Source organism: Rhamphochromis sp. 'chilingali', assembly GCF_963969265.1.
Source record: "Rhamphochromis sp. 'chilingali' genome assembly, chromosome: 22".
NCBI lineage: Eukaryota > Metazoa > Chordata > Actinopteri > Cichliformes > Cichlidae > Rhamphochromis > Rhamphochromis sp. 'chilingali'.
The window spans coordinates 14,280,853-14,300,438 of NC_137950.1; the positions used below are offsets into that span (position 1 = coordinate 14,280,853).

General features: G+C 39.5%; 2 protein-coding genes across 4 annotated transcripts in view; both read left to right on the forward strand.

Moving 5' to 3' along the window:
* The window catches only part of LOC308391257 (transient receptor potential cation channel subfamily M member 4-like), a 55,392-nt gene extending 43,911 nt beyond the window's left edge, over window positions 1–11,481 (forward strand). Inside the window, exons 14-27 of one of the 2 annotated variants that reach the window (XM_080873833.1) lie at window positions 5,041–5,170; window positions 5,340–5,485; window positions 5,650–5,762; window positions 5,839–5,952; window positions 6,061–6,101; window positions 6,193–6,425; window positions 6,791–6,903; window positions 7,211–7,343; window positions 7,438–7,618; window positions 7,805–7,964; window positions 8,064–8,245; window positions 8,599–8,731; window positions 8,817–8,880; window positions 9,751–11,481. In XM_080873833.1, coding sequence (XP_080729959.1) covers window positions 5,041–5,170; window positions 5,340–5,485; window positions 5,650–5,762; window positions 5,839–5,952; window positions 6,061–6,101; window positions 6,193–6,425; window positions 6,791–6,903; window positions 7,211–7,343; window positions 7,438–7,618; window positions 7,805–7,964; window positions 8,064–8,245; window positions 8,599–8,731; window positions 8,817–8,880; window positions 9,751–9,864 — 1,857 coding nt within the window. In that variant the 3' untranslated portion in view covers window positions 9,865–11,481. The remainder of the gene's footprint in view (window positions 1–5,040; window positions 5,171–5,339; window positions 5,486–5,649; window positions 5,763–5,838; window positions 5,953–6,060; window positions 6,102–6,192; window positions 6,426–6,790; window positions 6,904–7,210; window positions 7,344–7,437; window positions 7,619–7,804; window positions 7,965–8,063; window positions 8,246–8,598; window positions 8,732–8,816; window positions 8,881–9,750) is intronic. The other variant, XM_080873832.1, reaches the window with a different exon arrangement.
* Window positions 11,482–12,393: 912 nt separating this feature from the next.
* On the forward strand, window positions 12,394–18,876 carry LOC308390482 (uncharacterized protein). Of its 2 annotated transcripts, XM_080872539.1 has the most exons (7): window positions 12,394–12,980; window positions 13,131–13,487; window positions 15,581–15,699; window positions 15,862–15,933; window positions 16,042–16,096; window positions 16,179–16,215; window positions 16,311–18,876. In XM_080872539.1, the coding sequence occupies exons 1-7, from the start codon at window positions 12,629–12,631 to the stop codon at window positions 16,330–16,332; spliced, it is 1,014 nt and encodes a 337-aa protein (XP_080728665.1). In that variant the 5' UTR covers window positions 12,394–12,628; the 3' UTR covers window positions 16,333–18,876. The 2 variants fall into 2 exon arrangements, with proteins under 2 accessions (XP_080728665.1, XP_080728664.1); XM_080872538.1 differs by having other exon boundaries at window positions 12,394–13,487; window positions 16,311–18,875.
* The last annotated feature ends 710 nt before the right edge of the window (window positions 18,877–19,586 follow it).

Consider the following 19,586-nt stretch of genomic DNA (forward strand, 5'->3'; position numbering starts at 1 on the left):
CAGGGGTGGCTGTATAGACATTAGATTAGATGAACCTTTATTTATCCCTCGGGTGGGTTCCTTCGGGAAATTCAGTTTCCAGTAGCACAGCACCGACAGAAGTTGCAGAATGTGAGCAGAAATATACCATATATACAAATATATAAATACAGAGTATACAAAATGGATAAATAGAATAAATAGGAATAAGAATACAAGGGTGTGGCACATTTCAAGTATTGTGAGTCTATTACACCGTTGGATATTAACAAAAACTATTGCACAGTGAAAAGACACTACAGCTTACTTGTTCCCCCCCCTCCTTTGTCCCCGTTTCCCCTCTCTCTCCCCTCCAGCGAGGAGTTAAACAGTTTAATGGTGTGTGGGACAAAGGACTTTTTAAGTCTGCTGGTCCTTGACTTTGGGAGAAGCAACCTCTCACTGAACAGACTCCTCTGGTTGTTTATGTCCGTGTGCAGAGGATGGAGAGGATGCCCAGCATGGTCCACAATGTCCATATTGCACCTTAATTTGTTTTTATATAAGTGCGTGGAATGAGTCTTCTGTTGAACGTTTTTTAATAGACAAAAAGTACTTGAGTAAGTAAATGGCGAGTCAAATTTTTGTCTTTTTTTTTCTATTTTTGCTGATCCAAAAATTGATCCGATCCGTGACTTAAAACCGTGATCCGATCAGAACCGTGAGATTTTTGATCCGTTGCACCACTAATAACCACAGTTGAGCAGAGAGGAGGAAACATTATGCTTTGAGGCTGTTTTGGGGCCCTAAATGACCTCCAGCTGACCACAAACTTCATGAGGGTGGCTCCAACATACTCCAGTGGCCCCTGCACTCTTGGTTGGCAACTTGGCTTTTGCCATAGAATACCACTGGTGCCCTGCTTTTCACAGATGAGAGCAGGTGGTCTAAGGAGTCATATTTATGGAGGGATGCACAAACCTCTACAGGCTAGGCAGTAGGGTTGGGCGTTATGTAAAAAATTTCCAACCTACAATTGTCAATCAAATAATCGACAGTGTGAATTATATTCGCGCATGCACAGACTTTTTGATGGGCGGAGCAATGTAATCATGCATGGACTGATTTGCGTGCTTACAACACAGAAAAAGTCCAAACATGGGCGAACTAATTGCTAAAAAAAATATAAAGTCGCCAATTTGGGATTTCTTTGGCTTGACACCGGAAGAAAGAAGTAAACCTAATGATGTAACCAAAGCGATGTGCCGCTTGTGCAGACATAGTGTGAGCAAAGGACTCAAATACAACTAACTTGCATATGTTTTTTTTTTCTTTTTCTGAACATAGGCTACTGCCTTTCTTTCGGTTATGTGTTTGAGTAAATTAATCTCTGAATTGGGGCGCACACTAAGGAAGGTGCATTTGCTCGCAGATGAAAGAGGGGGCTTTTAAAACAGCGCTATTATTATTATATTTTTCTGTTGACTGCTTCCATTAGCTCCATCATTATTAGCAAACTTACTCATGGGCAAGTAAATAAATAAATCGCCCTTGTAAAAACGATCTGAGCCATCGTCGATAGTTGATATATTCAGCACTTACTGCACTTACTACCTTTTAGGACTGCCACAAATGATTATTTTGATAGTCGACTAGTCACCGATTATTTTTGCGATTAGTCGACTAATCAGATCATCATCCATTGGACGTGAAACGTACAGCTTAGTGCACCAGCATGCATCTGCTCTTATATAACTATCATTAGCTTACAGCTTGAAGTTTTTAAGGTATGTGCTGACTAAAAACAAAGACAAGTTGATAGTTTATGAAATTTTAATGAAATTTGCAGATTCTCTTGGTGGCGTTTAATAAACTCAGCCGTCTGCTCTTTGCTCCCTAAAATATAACAGGACATTGGAGTAAATTTGCGACCATCCCATACTTCTGAGTAGCCAAAGTGTTACTAAAGGACAAGATCAGAGAGGCTAAGGACAATTACAGGAGGAAGCTGGAGTGGAAACTCCAGCAGAACAGCATGAGAGAGGTGTGGAGGGGCATGAAGACCATCACTGGATTCAGGCCAACCAACAGCAGGGGAGCTGAGGGAGGTGAGAATAGAGCCGACGAGTTGAATCTGTTTTTCAATAGATTCGACACCACAGTGTCTGCTCCTACCCCCACAACCTTACCTGTAGTCAGCCTGGAATCCAGAGCCACACCACTGTGCCAGCCTCTCTCTTCACATGTTGCCTCCTGTGAGATTCCTGACACCCCTCCCCCACCCATCACCTTCACTCAATACCAGGTTGAGATGCAAATGAGGAGACTTCACTCAGGCAAGTCTGCTGGACCAGACGGAGTGAGTCCCCTTGTCCTCAAGGCCTGTGCCCCCCAGCTGTGTGGAGTCTTTCATAAACTGTTTATGCTGAGTCTGAGTCTGCAGAGGGTCCCGGTGATGTGGAAGACATCATGCCTCGTCCCTGTACCAAAGACGCCTCGTCCCAGTGGCCCCCAGGATTACAGGCCCGTGGCACTGACCTCCCACATCATGAAGACCCTGGAAAGGCTCATCCTGGACCAGCTGCGACCCATAGTAAGACCACATCTGGATCCCCTTCAGTTCGCTTATCAGCCTCGTCTCGGAACAGAGGACGCCATCATCTACCTGCTCAATCGTGTCTACACCCATCTGGACCAGCCGGCGAGCACTGTGAGGGTCATGTTTTTTGACTTTTCCAGTGCTTTCAACACCATCAGGCCGACCCTCCTGGGTGATAAGTTAGCAGCGATGCAGGTGGATGCTTCTCTGGTGTCCTGGATTGTTGATTACCTGACAGGAAGACCACAATATGTACGTCTCCCACAGTGTGTGTCTGACAAGGTGATTAGCAACACAGGGGCACCACAGGGGACTGTCCTCTCCCCCTTCCTCTTCACCCTCTACACCACAGACTTCAGCCACTGCACAGAGACATGCCATCTTCAGAAGTTTTCTGATGACTCTGCGGTGGTTGGATGCATCAGCAGGGATGATGAGACAGAGTACCGGGCTGTGGTCGACTCCTTTGTCACGTGGTGTGAGCAGAATCATCTGCAGCTCAACGTGGCAAAGACCAAGGAACTGATCGTGGACTTCAGGAAGACCAGGAAACACTTGACCCCTGTTTCAATCCAGGGGGTCAGTGTTGACATTGTGGAGGACTATAAATACCTTGGAGTACACATTGACAATAAACTGGACTGGGCTAAAAACACCACAGCACTTTACAGGAAGGGCCAGAGTCGTCTCTATTTTTTGAGGCGACTGAGGTCCTTCAACATCTGCCAGAAAATGCTGAGGATTTTCTATGAGTCTGTGGTGGCCAGTGCGATCCTCTATGCTGTTGCATGCTGGGGGAGCAGGCTGAGGGTCGCAGATGCCAACAGACTTAATAAACTGATCCGTAAGGCCAGCAATGTTGTGGGGATGGAGCTGGACTCCCTCAAGGTGGTGTCGGAGAGGCGGATGCTGTCCAAGATAAAGACAATGTTGGATAACACCTCCCACCCACTCCATGACATGTTGGTCAGTCACAGGAGCACGTTCAGTGAGAGACTGAGATTACCGAAAAGCACCACTGAACGACACAGGAAATCATTCCTGCCTGTGGCCATCTCCCTGTACAACGCATCCACTTAACACACTGTTTGCTGCTACAGCTACACATGTTTCTTTTCCAAATATTTATTTATAAGTGACTTATGTATGTATGTATGTATATATATGTATATATTGTACTATTCTTAGTTAGCGTATTGTCTGTCTTGTCTTAATGTTGGTTTAAAATGGAGCACTGTAACAAAAAATAATTTCCCCCAGGGATCAATAAAGTATTCTGATTCTGATTCTGATTCTGATTCTGTTTAATCAGTTCTCTGTTTGATGTTTATTCAGCTGTGTGAAAACTATAACTTAACTAATCTCAGCCAAACCGATTTACTCAGGAACAAATAAAACACTGAAAAAAGCCAAACAATAAAATTTTTAAATTATCTAAGTGACTTATATATCATGTTTAACCTGAGTAGCCAAAGATCGCGGGGGTCTGAAAATGATTTGCCAAGAGTTCGCTGTTCTCACCGGCTCTAGTGAGCCTTGAACCCCGGCTAGCTATCAAGCTGGTGGGTAACAGACGTCTCCGAAAACGTCAGAGCGCTTTTGCAAATATGTGTTGTCTTAATAAACTGAAAATATCTTAAAAGTTTATTTTGTGATCCAGAAAGAATAATTAGAGTAATATTTAAACTAAGTAGCTGTCGCCATTGTTGGAAACTGGGCCGCGCTATGAATTCTGGGATATGCTGGGCCATGAAGGATACACCTGACCTGATTCCCTTCCGCTACAGATCGGGTAGTGACACTTTCAAATCTGGGGAAATGAAGGACGCATTTTTCGGCCGCATTTGTAAGCATCTTTGAATTTGGACAGCCTTCATCGCGATGCTGTAACGTAATCGGCCTACAAATGCGGCCTCCGAAGGATGCGGACCCTGAATTTGGACACAGCTACGATCTTGGGGACTGCTTCTTCTTCTTCTTTGGGGTGTAACGGCAGCTTACACTCTTGAATCCTACTTATTCCTGCGTCTTTCAGGATCTTGCAAAGCTTCAAACGATGCATCGACTATTTAATAAGTCGTCAACGATTTTGATAGTCGCCGTAATCATGACTAGTTGACTAATCGTGACAGCCCTACTACCTTTAGGTATTGGGATGATATCCTTGGACTCATTATCAGATGTTATGCTGGTGCAGTGGATAATATGGTGATTATAAACTGGCAGTTACTGGAGGATGAAGGAATTGATACCACTGAGTGGTCCCCATGCTAACCTAGGATCCTGTCTCCCTGGACACATTTTCTTTAAATTCAGTTAATAATTTTAATTTCCATCAAACATTTTGGCGTCCTTTCATTCCTAACACATTACTCAGTCCAAATCAATACAGATATGAGTTTTTCCCTATTGAAATCTAATGAGTTTTCAAAGTGTTCCTCTAAGAAAAACAATCAGAAAATATATAATTGCTTGCTTTCCAGGCAGGTGAGGCAGTCCTGAGTGCTCTTGGTGGCTGTAAGATACTCAGAGAACTGTCCAAACGGGAGGATGAGACTGAAACCAAACTCTCCATGAAAGAACTGGCCCAGAAGTTTGAGAACCTGGCTCATGGTGAGACAATAACTACAACTGTCTGCTACTGTTGATGTTATAATAATTAGATATTTCAAAACCATTTCACAAAGAGCCCTTTGATTTTTCCTTTTAAAAGCTTATGTAACACAATAATAACAAACCTATCTAACTCTTTGTCATGTGTCTTGTGTCTACTTTACCTCAGATATTTTCAGCTCTTGCTATCGCAGTGATGAAAACCGCTCTTTCAGCCTGCTGATTAGAAAGTCTCCTGTCTGGGGTCACAGCACCTGTCTTCAGATGGGTGTGAGCTCTGATGCTCGGCGTTTCTTCAGTAATGATGGTGTACAGGTGTGTCTTATCTTTAATTCATGTTGTTGTCATGATTTCAAAGATGAATCAGATGAATTTTACAAAGGAAATATAGCATGATATTTGTAAAATAACACAACACTTCATGTTGAGCCGGTGAGCTGCTGTTGATGGATAAGGACTGCTTTTCTGTGCTCTTCCAGTCTCTGTTGTCCCAGATCTGGTGGGGTGATATGAAGAGGAACACAGAGATCTGGAAGCTTCTGCTCGTGTTCTTCTGCCCCATCCTCTGCTACACCAACCTCATCTCTTTCAGGTAAAATTTTTAATTTAAGGTTTGTAAATTATTTTTTAATATTTTTTTTAAACATTTGCCACTTTTTTCCCCGCAGGAATCAATACGATCAGCAAGAGGAAGAGAGGATGCTTTTTGAGGATGAGCTGGATCAGGACACTGACAGTCACTATGGGAACACTGTCTTCTCTTTCTCTGACATCAAGCAGCAGTAATATTTCTACCTGCACTCTACAGTATTAATCTGTAAAACATCAGTTTGTTATTTATTTGCATTAGTCTACTAATTTACTTTAAAATGTTTTTTTTAATATCTCAGTGAAGTTGACTCCGAAGGTCAAAAGAGTGATGCCATTAAAGGTGAGTCCTGTTCAAAGAGTCATCTGATTCTTGCTCCATATGCTGTCATTTTTAGTCACCTGCTTATCTATGTTTATAATCTTTGATACAGGCGTACCCCAACGACTGCCACAAAGTCCATTCACAGTGTCACGCTGGCGTCAGTTCTGGTTTGCACCGGTCACCTCATTTCTGGGCAACGTCCTGATGTACTTCCTGTTTCTCTTGCTTTTCGCCTACGTGCTGTTGGTGGATTTCAAGCCCCCACCCCCCTCAGGTCCAGCTGCCACTGAGTGTGTGTTGTACTTCTGGGTATTCACCCTCGTTTGTGAGGAGATCCGACAGGTGAGTGAAGAGAGACATCTTACTTAGAACTTTGTTCGCCAAAATGTTTAACTGTATATAATGTGAAGTGAACAACTGAATGCAGCAATATGCACTTAATTGAAATCTTTTCTTTTTAATTGCACATAGTAGAAAGAGACAATATGTGTGTCATTGGAACACAGTGGTTAACATGCTGTCGTCTCACAAGCATTAAATTGAAGATGGACACAAAAATAAATAAACAAAATTAATACGCTTCAAGGTGCATGTATAGGCAGGTATATAAAAACTATTATCATACTAAAGTATGTTGATAGTTTTTATTATTGTAGTTTTTGTTTTCTGACGATCTGTTAAGTTTATTTTTTTTCATCTTCTTCAAGACGCTGTTTTTGGGGACGACCTGGAGTCAAAGTTTCAGACTCTACATTCAGGATGTGTGGAATAAATGTGATCTCACTGCCATCAGCCTGTTCATTGTCGGACTGATTTGCAGGTATGGACAAGATATAAAAATGATATCTTAATCTTAGATTGCTCATCAAAAACTTTTCACAACACTACATACAGTTTAGTTTGTCATTGCATGATTGTAACATTTAAGAAATCACAGTATTCGTTTTGTGGTACTTGTTTGGCTTCTTAAGTGTGTCTCAAATAATTTTTTTAATACTTAGTTTTTAGTCACTTAAATTTAAAACATTTCCTCAGTTAACAACCAAATGTTACTGGTTAATTTACAGGTTTGCCACCAGGTGGTGCTGCTGCCTCACTGATTCAGTGATGCTGTGCTTGTGTTTCAGGATGTTTCACCGGTCACATGAATTTGGCCGAGATGTCCTGTGTTTGGACTACATGGTCTTCACACTTCGCCTCATTCACATTTTTGCCATTCACAAGCAGCTGGGACCAAAACTCATCATTGTAGGAAATATGGTGAGAAAGTTACCATCAGTTGGAATTATACCAGGAATATGTGTCTAATAATACAATGTGAGCAACAACATGACAATTTCCTCCTCTTGTTTAGATGAAGGATGTCTTCTTCTTCCTCTTCTTCCTGGGTGTGTGGGTCTTGGCGTACGGAGTTGCCAATCAGGCTCTGATCTACAACTATGATCCAAATCCAAATCGCATTTTTCTGAGAGTTTTCTACATGCCATACTTGCACATCTTTGGATACGGCTCTTCCATCGAGGAAGAGATGGATGGTACAAGTGTTTGTGCAATTTGCATGAAAATAAGAAAATTGTTATTACACTGAAATCAGTTTTAAAATGCTGCTTTTTTCTACTGCAGGTTTTTAAAATTCATCACAGCAATTAGAAATTTAGTTATTTTTTTATTATTGTAACCCTTATTTTAACCTTTCTCCTTTTATCTCTATTTTGTGACAGTGGGACGGGTACTAAACTGCACAGACAATGTGACTTTGATTGAGAGCGGTGAAGAGCCGTGTAGAAATCAGGATAGTAACTGGCTGGTAGTGATTCTGCTAGTCGTATATCTCCTGGTCACCAACATCCTGCTCATCAACCTAGTCATTGCCATGTTTAGGTAAAGAACCAGTCTGTCATTATGTTTCTCTGACTGCATTCACAAACTGTGAATGGTTTGACTTGACTCAGTGGCTCTGATCTGCTTGTATCCACACAGCTACACTTTCTCTAAAGTGCAGGAAGACAGTGACACCTACTGGAAGTTCCAGCGTTACAACCTGATTGTCGAGTATCACTCCCGTCCTTCTTTGGCTCCGCCTTTCATTATCCTCTCACACATCAAAGTCTTTATCAAGAGGATCATCCACAAAGTGCCCTCTGTAAAGATCCACCACTTTGGTCAGTATTGGATCAGGAGTCTTAGTTCACAATAATACAATAAATTTATTAATTTAATAAAGCTATTGCTTTATTATATTGAAATAATAAGTGTAACAGGTGAGAAAGCCACAGTTGAATTGGAATTGGATACTTTGTTAAATATCTTCCAGTTGTTGTTGTTCACAAATGAGTTTTTATGGGGGTTTTTGATCAGTTGCTGCCATGTTATCACTAAGTTACTCACTAAAAATTGCACTGTCTAAATGAGAATGGGCTCTTTGTTTATTTGCAAACTGACCTCAGCTTAGCACCGATGTAAACAAACAGTGAGTTGAAAGGTAATCAATTCAAACCTTTGTCTTTTCTATCAGTGTTAGACTTGGAAGCAAAGGCAGCGAACAGATTATCAACGTGGGAAACGATTCAGAAGGAAGACTTCCTGACTGCTCGAAACAAGATCCAGAAAAGCAGCGACTCAGAAAGGCTCAAACGGATGTCTGCAAAGTGAGCAAAGCATCCTGCTCCACTGTAGCAGCAAAATGAAATTGTGACTCCATCATTCTGAAGAATGTTTATTTTTTTGATATAGGGTAGATGATGTGCTTAAACGTCTGACTGAAAGCAAAGAGTTTGAACACAGACTACAGGCTCAGGTAAAACAGAAGCATTTTTCTGAAGCTCTGACTTTGTCATTTAATACCCTTTGACTCATTCCTCATACATATGTAGAAATGCTGTGAAAGAGCATGTCTGCACAGTCAAAGTATTTTATATAGAGATTAGGGAGTATAATGACAGAAAGATGGAACATGGGGGAAAACACCTACTATAAAGCAGAAAGGCAGTTTAAGTTGGGTTTATGCAAAGTTGTTTGCTGGCTGAGGTCAGAGATAATGTGGGTGATGGTAAGTAATGCATATTTAATATTTTGGAGAAAAAAACAGCCAATAGTTTTGGTTGCACATTAATTAGAGTGTTAGAAAGTGACAAATTGTGGTCTTGTAGAAATGAAAGGTGAGTTTTAGTTTTAGTTGGTAGTTGGATTTTGGTCACTAGATGGAGCCAGGCAAGCTGTCTCTATTTCATCTGTCTTTGAACTAAGCTAAGCTAGGCTTTGCTGCCCTCATGTGTGTCTTTGATGATGCAGTTTCCTTATTCAAGATGATTTTCTCCAGTAGGAGACAAAACACCTTTAAGCACAAAAACATTTTTACTCTCTGAGCTTTCCAATTATTAAAATAATACTTTATGTTAATGCTCAAATGGGACTACATAATATTTATTTGATATAAATACTGAAATTAAACAGATTATTTCAATCTTTTTTTGTGTTTTGTTATAGACACAAAGACAAGACATGCAATAAACCGAAAGCTTGAACACATATATATCTGCCATTATTCATTATTGATATCAATAAAAAATAAGTCATCCTTTTCTCACTTGGTTTTCATTTAGATTTAAGAATAACTATTCTATTCTGGACTTTTATGATATTCTGATATTCTGCTCTTTCTTCTCAGATGGAGCAATACTCAACTGTCCTCAACTGGGTTGTGGATACTTTAGCACAAGGAAGTACAGTCAAACCTCCTCGTGCCCTACCTGTGTTACGAGGTACTTCCCAGAACTTATGAAATCAGTTTTGCTTACAAAACAGCCTGCAAGTTGAAAAAGTCACACTGCTTTCACTTGGGTTTTATTGCAGTAAGTAAGCAGATAACATGTCATCTTCACTGCTTTAGTTTTAAAAGCGCTTACTAAATCTTTTACATTGTAGTCGGATTTTCTGTGATGTTGTCTATCAGGGGTCATATTGAGAGCACGTTAATACTTTTTTTTGCTCCGTTACACTGCAAATATGGGCCATATTTTTATGTCTGCATTATTGTTTTCTATTTAATCAAGTTTTTATGCAGTATAATACATTTATTTTTAATATGACAACAAAGGAATTTGTTGCTGAGAGTTTGGTTAAAAAAGCCTGCCACAATTCATGTGGTATGCCTTTTGGACAAATGAGACCAAAGTATTGATATTTGGATTATTTAAATAATTTCAGAGATTTTTTTTATTAGATCATTATCTAGTTATTATGTCCTTGTAGAGAAATTCTTAGAAGTGAATGATGTATGCCTGTTTCACGTGGCTGCACTATACAAAAAAGGTTCCTTGTCTTGTCTAATTCTTGGCACAAAATCAAAGTGCAGAGTGAGCAAATACATTCCAGACAGTCAGGCCTGTCTGGTTTCATAACGTAGTAGGTAACTTGTAGGTAAGAAAAGAAACCAAGGGTAAAATCTAGGTTTCTTTCGAATTCTCGTTTTATGCAGATGACACAGTTATCTATTGTTCATCTACTTGATTAGTACAAACACTTGAATTTCTTGAGGCAGTCTTAGATGTTGTTCAGTCTCATTAAACTTACTTTGTTTCATTTTCTTTTCCCTTTCCTTCCCTTTTTGCATTACTGTGATCTGCTCCTTTTAAACATACCAGGGCAGCACCTAAAGAGGCTGTATACTGTTTGTTATTGTGCTTTATGTTTTATCACTAGTTGCGAAAATGATGTACATCACTGTTCTCTGTATGCTGCTGCTAAGTGCTCATTTCTGAATATCCCCATCTCTGTATATAATTGTTTTTTAATCTAAAAATGTCTGGTCGAGGGCACCAGTTTAGGTCACTGAGATGAGCAGGTGACCATATGCCATATGGCTGAGAGCACCTGGCCTGGGATCAAATCTGACCCGCAGCACTTTGCCACATGTCTTCCCCTTACTCTGCTTTCCTGTAACTCTTCACTGCACCTATCTAATAAAGCCAGAAAAAAGCCATGTGTCTGTATATGTAAAAACCACAACCAGTCTACGCTTTCACAATATTATACAAATGTTTGTCTCCAGGGTCAGAATGGAGTTGTGAATAGACATTTTAAAATATCCTGTCCCCTTTGTGCTGCAGTAATCTACATAAGAAGTTCAGACTGCACAACTGATTATCAGACTCATGATGGGGGAGTTTAAGTCCATTTAAAAAAGTGTGAGAAGTGTGAGCTCTTTGGGCCAGTTTGACTGCTTTTATTACCACTCTTGTAATAATGTTTGCTTTTTGTGTTCACCTGTCTGGACTGGACTTAGCTTTTTCTTTGTGTATTTGCTGAAACTTCGTCTCCGCTCTTTGCCAGGTGTGTCTTTAAAAACAGATTTAAATCTCAATGAGATTTGAATGAATAAAGAATAATAATAAAAATACTTTTGAATGTGATCATTTTAGTAAACTTGATGAAAGAACCTATTATTTGTCATTAATAAATACATTTTAATTCTGTGCACAATGTGGGATTGTAATAGTTGGATCTACTATGCACATAAGTATCATGGATAGTGTTAAAGAAGCATGCTGGTGCTGAGTTTCAGTCTGCCATGGCTCCATTGAAGGTCACATAGTGGAACAAGCCATTGAAGGAGCCTTCACTGTAAATAGCTGCGTCACCTGTCAATAACCGGAGGAGGAGCAACTCACACTGAGAGGCACTGTCATCGCTTTCAGCCTGGCTGCTCTCTGCAGTATTGTAGCTGACTGTGCCACTGTGAGTGTGGACTTTATAACACTGTTCTCCTCCTGCTGGCTCCAAAGTTAAAAAAAAAACACACACAAGAAGCCTAAAAAAAATGCTATTTTTGGGAAGTAAGCATATGTTCAAAGTGCTTTCCTCTCCATTTCCTTGCATGTACATGCACGTCTGCATGATCCTTACGTATTCTCATTTGCTTCAGCAGTGGCAAGAAGAAATTAATTTTGCTGTGTACACTAAAGTAAATAGCAGATACTGAGAAGAATACTCCAAAAATGTGCGAACCATTAATCTAAAAAACCCACACATAGTACATTTATCAAAGTTCTGCTTCTTTCCTGAATAGTTTGGGAGCTATGACTACAAAAGCTGTGTATAGAACCAAAACTTCATCTTCAAATTATTTAATTGTTGTAATTTCTAATAAGAAAAAAAAAATCTTATTTTTGCCCCCCTCCTGCAGTTCAGTAGCCCCCTCCCCCATCCACCAAATGCATACTCACCTCTCTAATGCTCTGTGTTAAGGGCATCAGGAGCATTCTTCCTCGCCATGTGCCTCTGTCACTCAAGTATACCCAGCCACACACAGTCGTGTTTCCACTGTGTCCTCTGTGTTCCCAGCACAAGCCTGGCACTCTGCTCTCTGTGAGCACACTTCTTTTCAAACCGTCTCTCGGGAGTCTGGGAAAAAGACCTGAACACTGCCTAAATCTGCTGCGCCTTAGCAGCTTTTTGTCTTCCATCAACTGTTTTGGTTTTTGGTGGAAGAATAGAGTAACAAGAATAAGACAGTCTTCAAATTCCAAAGCTGCATTTCTCCCAAGATGGCACCTGTAAAATTTTGGGTGGTAGGTCTCCTGCTTATGCTGCTGTGCTCATCCCAGGTCCCTTTCTCTGTTATTGTAAGTGCCCAAGACTTGAACGAACTGGAGGAAAGCCTCCATGATAGAAATGCTAAGGAGGCTGAAGAAAGTGAAACGGCTGAGGTTGGTGAGGGGAATGAAGAAAAAGATGAAGACTCAGATGATGATGATGATGATGAGGTAGAGACTGATGAAAAGGTGGAAGAAGAACAGGAGGATGAGAAGGAGACAGCAGAGGAGGAAGATGACAATGCTGATAATGAGGAAGAAGATAATTCTCAGGAGAACGGGGATGTTGAGAAGGAAGAAGAAGGTGAGGCTTCAGATGAGGATGATGCAGAAAAGAAAGAATATGAAGAAGAATATGAAGCAGAGGAGGATGAAGAAGGTGAGGCTTCAGATGAGGATGATGCAGAAGAGGTAGAATCTGAAGAAGAATATGCAGCAGAGGAGGATGAAGAAGGTGAGGCTTCAGATGAGGATGATGCAGAAAAGGAAAAATATGAAGCAGAGGAGGATGAAGAAGGTGAGGCTTCAGATGAGGATGATGCAGAAAAGAAAGAATATGAAGAAGAATATGAAGCAGAGGAGGATGAAGAAGGTGAGGCTTCAGATGAGGATGATGCAGAAGAGGTAGAATCTGAAGAAGAATATGCAGCAGAGGAGGATGAAGAGGAAGAGGTGGAGGCAGATGCAGATGAGGAGGAGGAAGTCCCAGCTAATAATGAGGAAGACGATGAGAAGGAAGCAAGGCAAGAGGGTGATGGTGAAGAAACTCAAGGAGAGGATGTAGATGAGGATGACTCTGAAGATGAAGATGGTGAATCACACTTTAACAAAAAAACATGCACACATTTTGAAACATATTAATGGGTTAGCAAGATACTAAATGGTGCAGTATTTAAAGTTACAACAAATAATGAGATTTTTTGGAACCCCGTGAGTGACTCTGTACTCTACAGTAGCTCTCTGACATTGTTCAGCTTACTAGGGTTACTTTAGGAACACTGTCATACATATCAGTCCTAAAATGGACTGGATTATCTGTGCAACAGCAGGAAGGCAACAGTATCTAAACCATCTATTTTCTAGTGGCCAGTGTAGCTTTTGAGACTTCAAACAAGCACCAAACATTGAATACTTTGAGATTTGTCCAAAAGAGGGTGTTATAAAGGGATTTTTTTTTAAAATTTCAGTCATTGCTTCATGCTTGAAAAAAATGACAACAAATGATATTATGGAAAAACAGCACCTGTAGGAATTTTAGCTTTGTTTACAATAAATCTACTTAGACTATTTTGTAAAAACAAACATGTCACATGTGATAGGTTTGTAGCATAAACCTATTTGCTGGAATGTTAAGGACAATTCAACTACACAGCAAAAAGCATTAAACACCAAGTAGGCAAAGTTCTTCGTGTTACTCATATATGAGGGAGAAAACCACGACAAGCGCCGTTCCTTTGCTTGACCCCAGTCGGTCTCGTCCGCTCCCCCGTAACATTGCTCTTTTATGGAGGTGACATGAATATACATAGGTTCATTAACATATGACGTATACATACACACAAAGAGTACCTTGCCTGTGCATTGTGTATGTGTGTGTGTGTGTGGAGTCAGTGTGTGACCCCATAAATGACTTCCAGACCTGCCGGTCTGGATGTCTGGCAGTTCATCTAAACAAAAGGTACTTAGACTAAAACTGACATAGCTACGTTTATCCTACCATAAAACAATAAGGGAAGGTATGCCCTCTCCCATGCTCCCAGGATGTGGGTGTGAATGCCTGAACACTCTGGAATGCACACCAAGCCTTTGCAGACTATTAAGGATCAAAGCTCTACCAACATGACATTGATTATAACACTCTAAGCATATATGAGTAGATATTTCTAAGCATAAATGACAATCAACAATACAAATCTAACAACATGATGTTATGACAAAAATATAATACAAAAAAAGAGACCATCTGTGCCATAATATTGCATCAAGTAGAATTAAACATTAGACACGTAACTTGTAAATAAATGGCAGTAATCAGTACTCACTAGAAAAGGTCTTTTTGGATTGTGTGTTAGTACAGAGGCTCAAAAGGCCCAAAGTCACTGTACTCTCAGCGGTTAACTACAAAAAGGCTGAAAAAGTGATGAATGAAGTGGTAAATTACTCCCAAATGAATTGAAATCATTAGCACCAACACAACAATTTGGAAACCCATGTGAATACTTAGGTTTTGATACAGTGAATCAGGAACGCATTCACAGTCTTTCACTTGTTCAAAGGCCCCTGCAGGCCAGGAGAAACAACATTTTCTGGTCTGATGAAAACAGCATGTCTGGAGGAATGTCTGGAGGAAACTAGGCATTGCTCATCACCTGGCCAATACCATCACAGTGAAGCATGGCGGTGGTAGTGTCAGACAGTGGGGATGGTTTTGGTAGCAGGAACTGGCAGTTATTGTAGTAATTGTTGCAAAAGGTGTTAGTATTGAACAAAGGTTGTGAATACTTATGTAAAACTTATATAATTGTATTTTATTTTGGATGAATTTGCAAGAATTTCCTGCAAAATATTTTCAAGACATATAGGGTTATAATCATATATTTATTTAGACAATTTAATGTTCTACAAGATACAGTTGGCTCTATTCCACAGCGTGTCTTGTCCTGTCTTCCTCCGCTCACTCCCAACCGATCACTATAGCTACCTCTCAATTTTCTTCCTGTTAGTTTTTTCCAGTCCACTGTCACCAAAGCACTTGCTCACAGAGGGTCATCTGATTATTGGGGTTTTCCCTGGTCCTTACAATATAAAGCACCATTGGGCAACTGTTGTTGTGATTTGGACGTATAAATAAAACTGAATTGAAATGATTAGAATACAGTTCCTGATTCTGTGAACCATTTACAGATGAGTCTGAAGGTAAAGACACAAAGGACAACCAAGGTGACTCAGATGAAGAGGAGGGAGCTGCTGACACTCCACAGTTCCACTCTGGATCGTTGTGTAGTGTTTGCTCCATTTGTGAGGTAAAAAAAACAAACAAAAACATGTAATGGAATTAACAGACTTTTTTGTGAATCTACCCAGTAATCACACATCATTATAAGTCCTGTGTTGTCGATTTGCCCTGACTATATACCATATGCACGACTAATCACTCTACGTTGTGGTTTCTTCCCATCTTGTAGCATTGCTCTAATAACTGTGCCAAGTGCCCGTGTGAGGAAGGAGATGAGTCTGATCACTGCGAGCACTGCCAAGTAAGCATCTTGACTTAAAAAGGATTATAACTGCTGTAATAATACACAGCACTTCATTTTGCCCTGTGCCTCTTTGCGTTAATCGGTTTTGTTTGTTTTGTTTTCCAGGGTTGTTCAACCTGCTACATTTGTCCCATTCTTTGTGACACAGTTTGCACACCGGGTAAGTGCTAGTTGTGATTCTGTGGGTGTACTGTTGTGTGTTCACAGATTTCATTAACTTTGGTTTGACTTAAATTTTGTAGGTGGGTTTGTTGATGAGCTGACTGGATCCCTCTTTCAGTAAGACTATTCACATTTAAAAACACAGAGATATTTTTAGATTCATTATTGTTGTACTGCTGCCTTTACACATAGTTTTCCTTTTGTTTCTGCAGGACTGTTGCCTCTCTGCTCTGAGCTCCCTGGGAATTATGTCCGTTTGCTTTAATGTGGAACTGCTCACCAGACTTCACCACATCCCACACAAGCTTTTTATGAATTTTGCAAACAAAAGCAAAGACATATTTATGATTTAAATGATACTTAATTCTTTGTTGTAAGAAGAACAGAAAAAAGTCAGTGTGCACAATTTTTCCACACATGATTTCTTCTTTCACTCTTTCCCCCCACTTTTTTTTGTCTTTTTATTATTTCTACCAAAGTCCCAAAATTTGATAAAGTCATCTTTTTACTTATGCCAAAGACATTATGTGATTGTAAGGTTTTGGAGTTTTTCTAACTGTAGGTTTAGGAATTTAGGGAATTATTCTTTTTTATTGTGAGAAAGGGCACAATTTGACATTTAGCTTCACAATTACATACCAAATTGAAAAACAAAAATAACTGTTCTGGTTTCAGAAATCCAGCTGGATCTAGAGACACAGTTTGTGCATGGTGTTAATGGAACGCACACACAGACACACATGCAGGCATGCACACAGACATATAGGAGCTTGTCATGAATCATGCAGACAAAAAAGATATATAATATGTACATTACCAGTCAAACATTTGGACACACCTTCTCATTTAATGTTTTTTCTTTATATTCATGACTATTTATATTGTAGATTGTCACTGAAGGCATCAAAACTATAAAGGAACACATGGAATCATGAAGTAAACCAAGAAATGTGAAATAACTCAAAACATGTTTTATGTTTTAGGTTCTTCAAAACAGCCATGATTTGCTTTGATCACTGCTTTGCATATTCCTGGCATTCTCTCGATGAGCTTCATGAGGTCGTCACCTGAAATGGTGTTCCAACAGTCTTGAAGGAGTTCCCAGAGATGCTGAGCACTTGTTGGCCCTTTTGCCTTCACTCTATGGGAGTGGGACCAAAGAGCTCAAATTTGGACTCATCAGACCAAAGCACAGATTTCCAATGGTCAAATGTCCATTCCTTGTGTTTCTTGGCCCAAACAAATCTCCCCTGCTTGTTGCTTTTCCTTAGAAGTGATTTCTCAGCAGCTGTTTGATTCGCGCAGTCTGCTCTGAACAGTAGATGTAGAGATTTGTCTGCTACTGGAACTCTGTGTGGTATTTATCTTGGCTCTAACCTGAGGTGCTGTTAACTTGCAATTTCTGAGGCTGGTGACTCGAATGAATGTATACTCAGCAGCATAGAGGACTCTTGGTCTTCCTTTCACGGGCCGTTTCTCATGTGAGCCAATTTCGTCGTAGCACTTGATTGATTTTACAATTACACTTGGGGATACATTCAAAGTTTTCTTGACTGACTGACCTTCAGCTGTTAAAGTAATGATGGACTGTTGTTTGTCTTTACTTAGCTGATTGTTTCCTGCCATAATTTGAATTCTAACAGTTGTCCAATAGAGCTGTCAGCTTTGTACCAACCTGACTCCTGCGCAACACAACTGATGGTCCCAATCTCATCAAGAAGGCAAGAATTTCCCCAAATGAAGCCTGACAAGGCACAGCTGTGAAGTCAAACCATTTCAGGTGACTTCATCATGAAGCTCATTAAGAGAATGCCAACGGTTTGCAGCGCTATCAACAAAGAAAAGGGTGGCTGCTTTCAGGAATCTAAAATAAAGGCATATTTAGAGTTGTATTTTTTTCTTTGCAACATAATTCCATATATCATGCTTTATATACTTGATAGGAATATGTGTGACTGCACTAGAGGAAAAAAGGACCATGAACATTATGACAAATTGCAATTTCTCATGTTGTGTCCTTTTTGAGTTCTTGTGCTTGCTTCCTGTTAGAGTACAATTTAATGCAAAACACTGTAAAAAGAACTGTTTTGCCATTATCCAATAAAACATTTAGTTCTTTTAATAAAAATGTGTTTAGCATGGTTGCTTTTTGCATCATCTGTATCCTTTAGCTTCTGCGATTTAACTGTTACAGTCTCTAAATGGTTCACAATAAATTGGGTTCAGAAACGGAAGTTGTGAGTTAAAGATTTTGTAAACAATAAAACCCGGAAGCCAGTAAGGCACCGGTGCAAATGTCAGATGTCATGACTTATATTTCTCAATAGGTAATTCAGGCACTTAGTCTTACATAACACACATAAAGGTGTAAAAAACAGATTACCAAAAAGGAAAAATGGTCCAAATCAAAGTTCAAACTTGATACCAACATTTTAAAAATATTTTCCAACAAGTAAACATGCAAATGTGTCAATCAAACAGGGACTCTGTGATCCATGTCTTTTTTGTTAGCGGTTTGTTGTCTTTAAGATCAAACCAAAACAACTGTGCTTGTTTTGTCGACATACTGCCACAGACTAAGAGGCAGTACTTATTGTGACAAATGAACCAAAGTAAACAGGAAAAATTGATCTACTGTACTCAGAAGTAAACATCAGATGATTAAATAATATAATGTATTTTTATGTAAATTAGTAAGGTCAGGTGCGATCTTTCTGTGCTTCCCAACTACTTAAAAAATCTTTGTTCATTTGTCAGTGAATTGACAAAGAAAATAAGAAAAATAACAACCAACAAATTGTAAAAATCATGAACATTGTCATGTCAAGATCAAGTCTTTCACTGATCCGCACAATCATTTGTCTTAATAAACAATCATCGTCACTGTGTCAGTTTACTCCATACCTTGCCATCATCTTTAATGTTTTGGAAAAAGGTGTTGTGTGTTTGCTGTATTTCCGTTCTGCATAAACACAAAGAGAACTGGGCCTAACAAAGCATAGGGATGAGTGTGTGAGGACATGAAGGACAGAAACCCTTTTTGTGTAGATTCACTTACCAAAGTGATGTGTGTATACACAGTGGTTGACATTAAACATGACCAGGTAACAGGTCTGTGTGATAACAAATTGTAAATCTCTGTACCTTTACCTATCAATATTTTGTAATAAATTGACATATGAATGAAATTTGACAATTGGTTTTTAATAAATTTGTCACCACTTTTGGCTGACTAGTGTAAATACTGCGGTTTGTAGGAATCATGTCTTAATTTATTTGCTTATCTTAACATTTGTCAATGTTTTGTGTATAATAGTTTTATTTTATTCGATAATAGTTTGTGGATGGTCACATGATTGGGGTTGTATTGAATGCTAATAGGCACCTGTTGGTAGGATAAATCTTTCAATGTTTTTTTTTTCTTTAAAATATAAAGTTTGCACTTTGGAATACGTTTTTCATTTCCCTTTTCAATAATAGAGATTTAG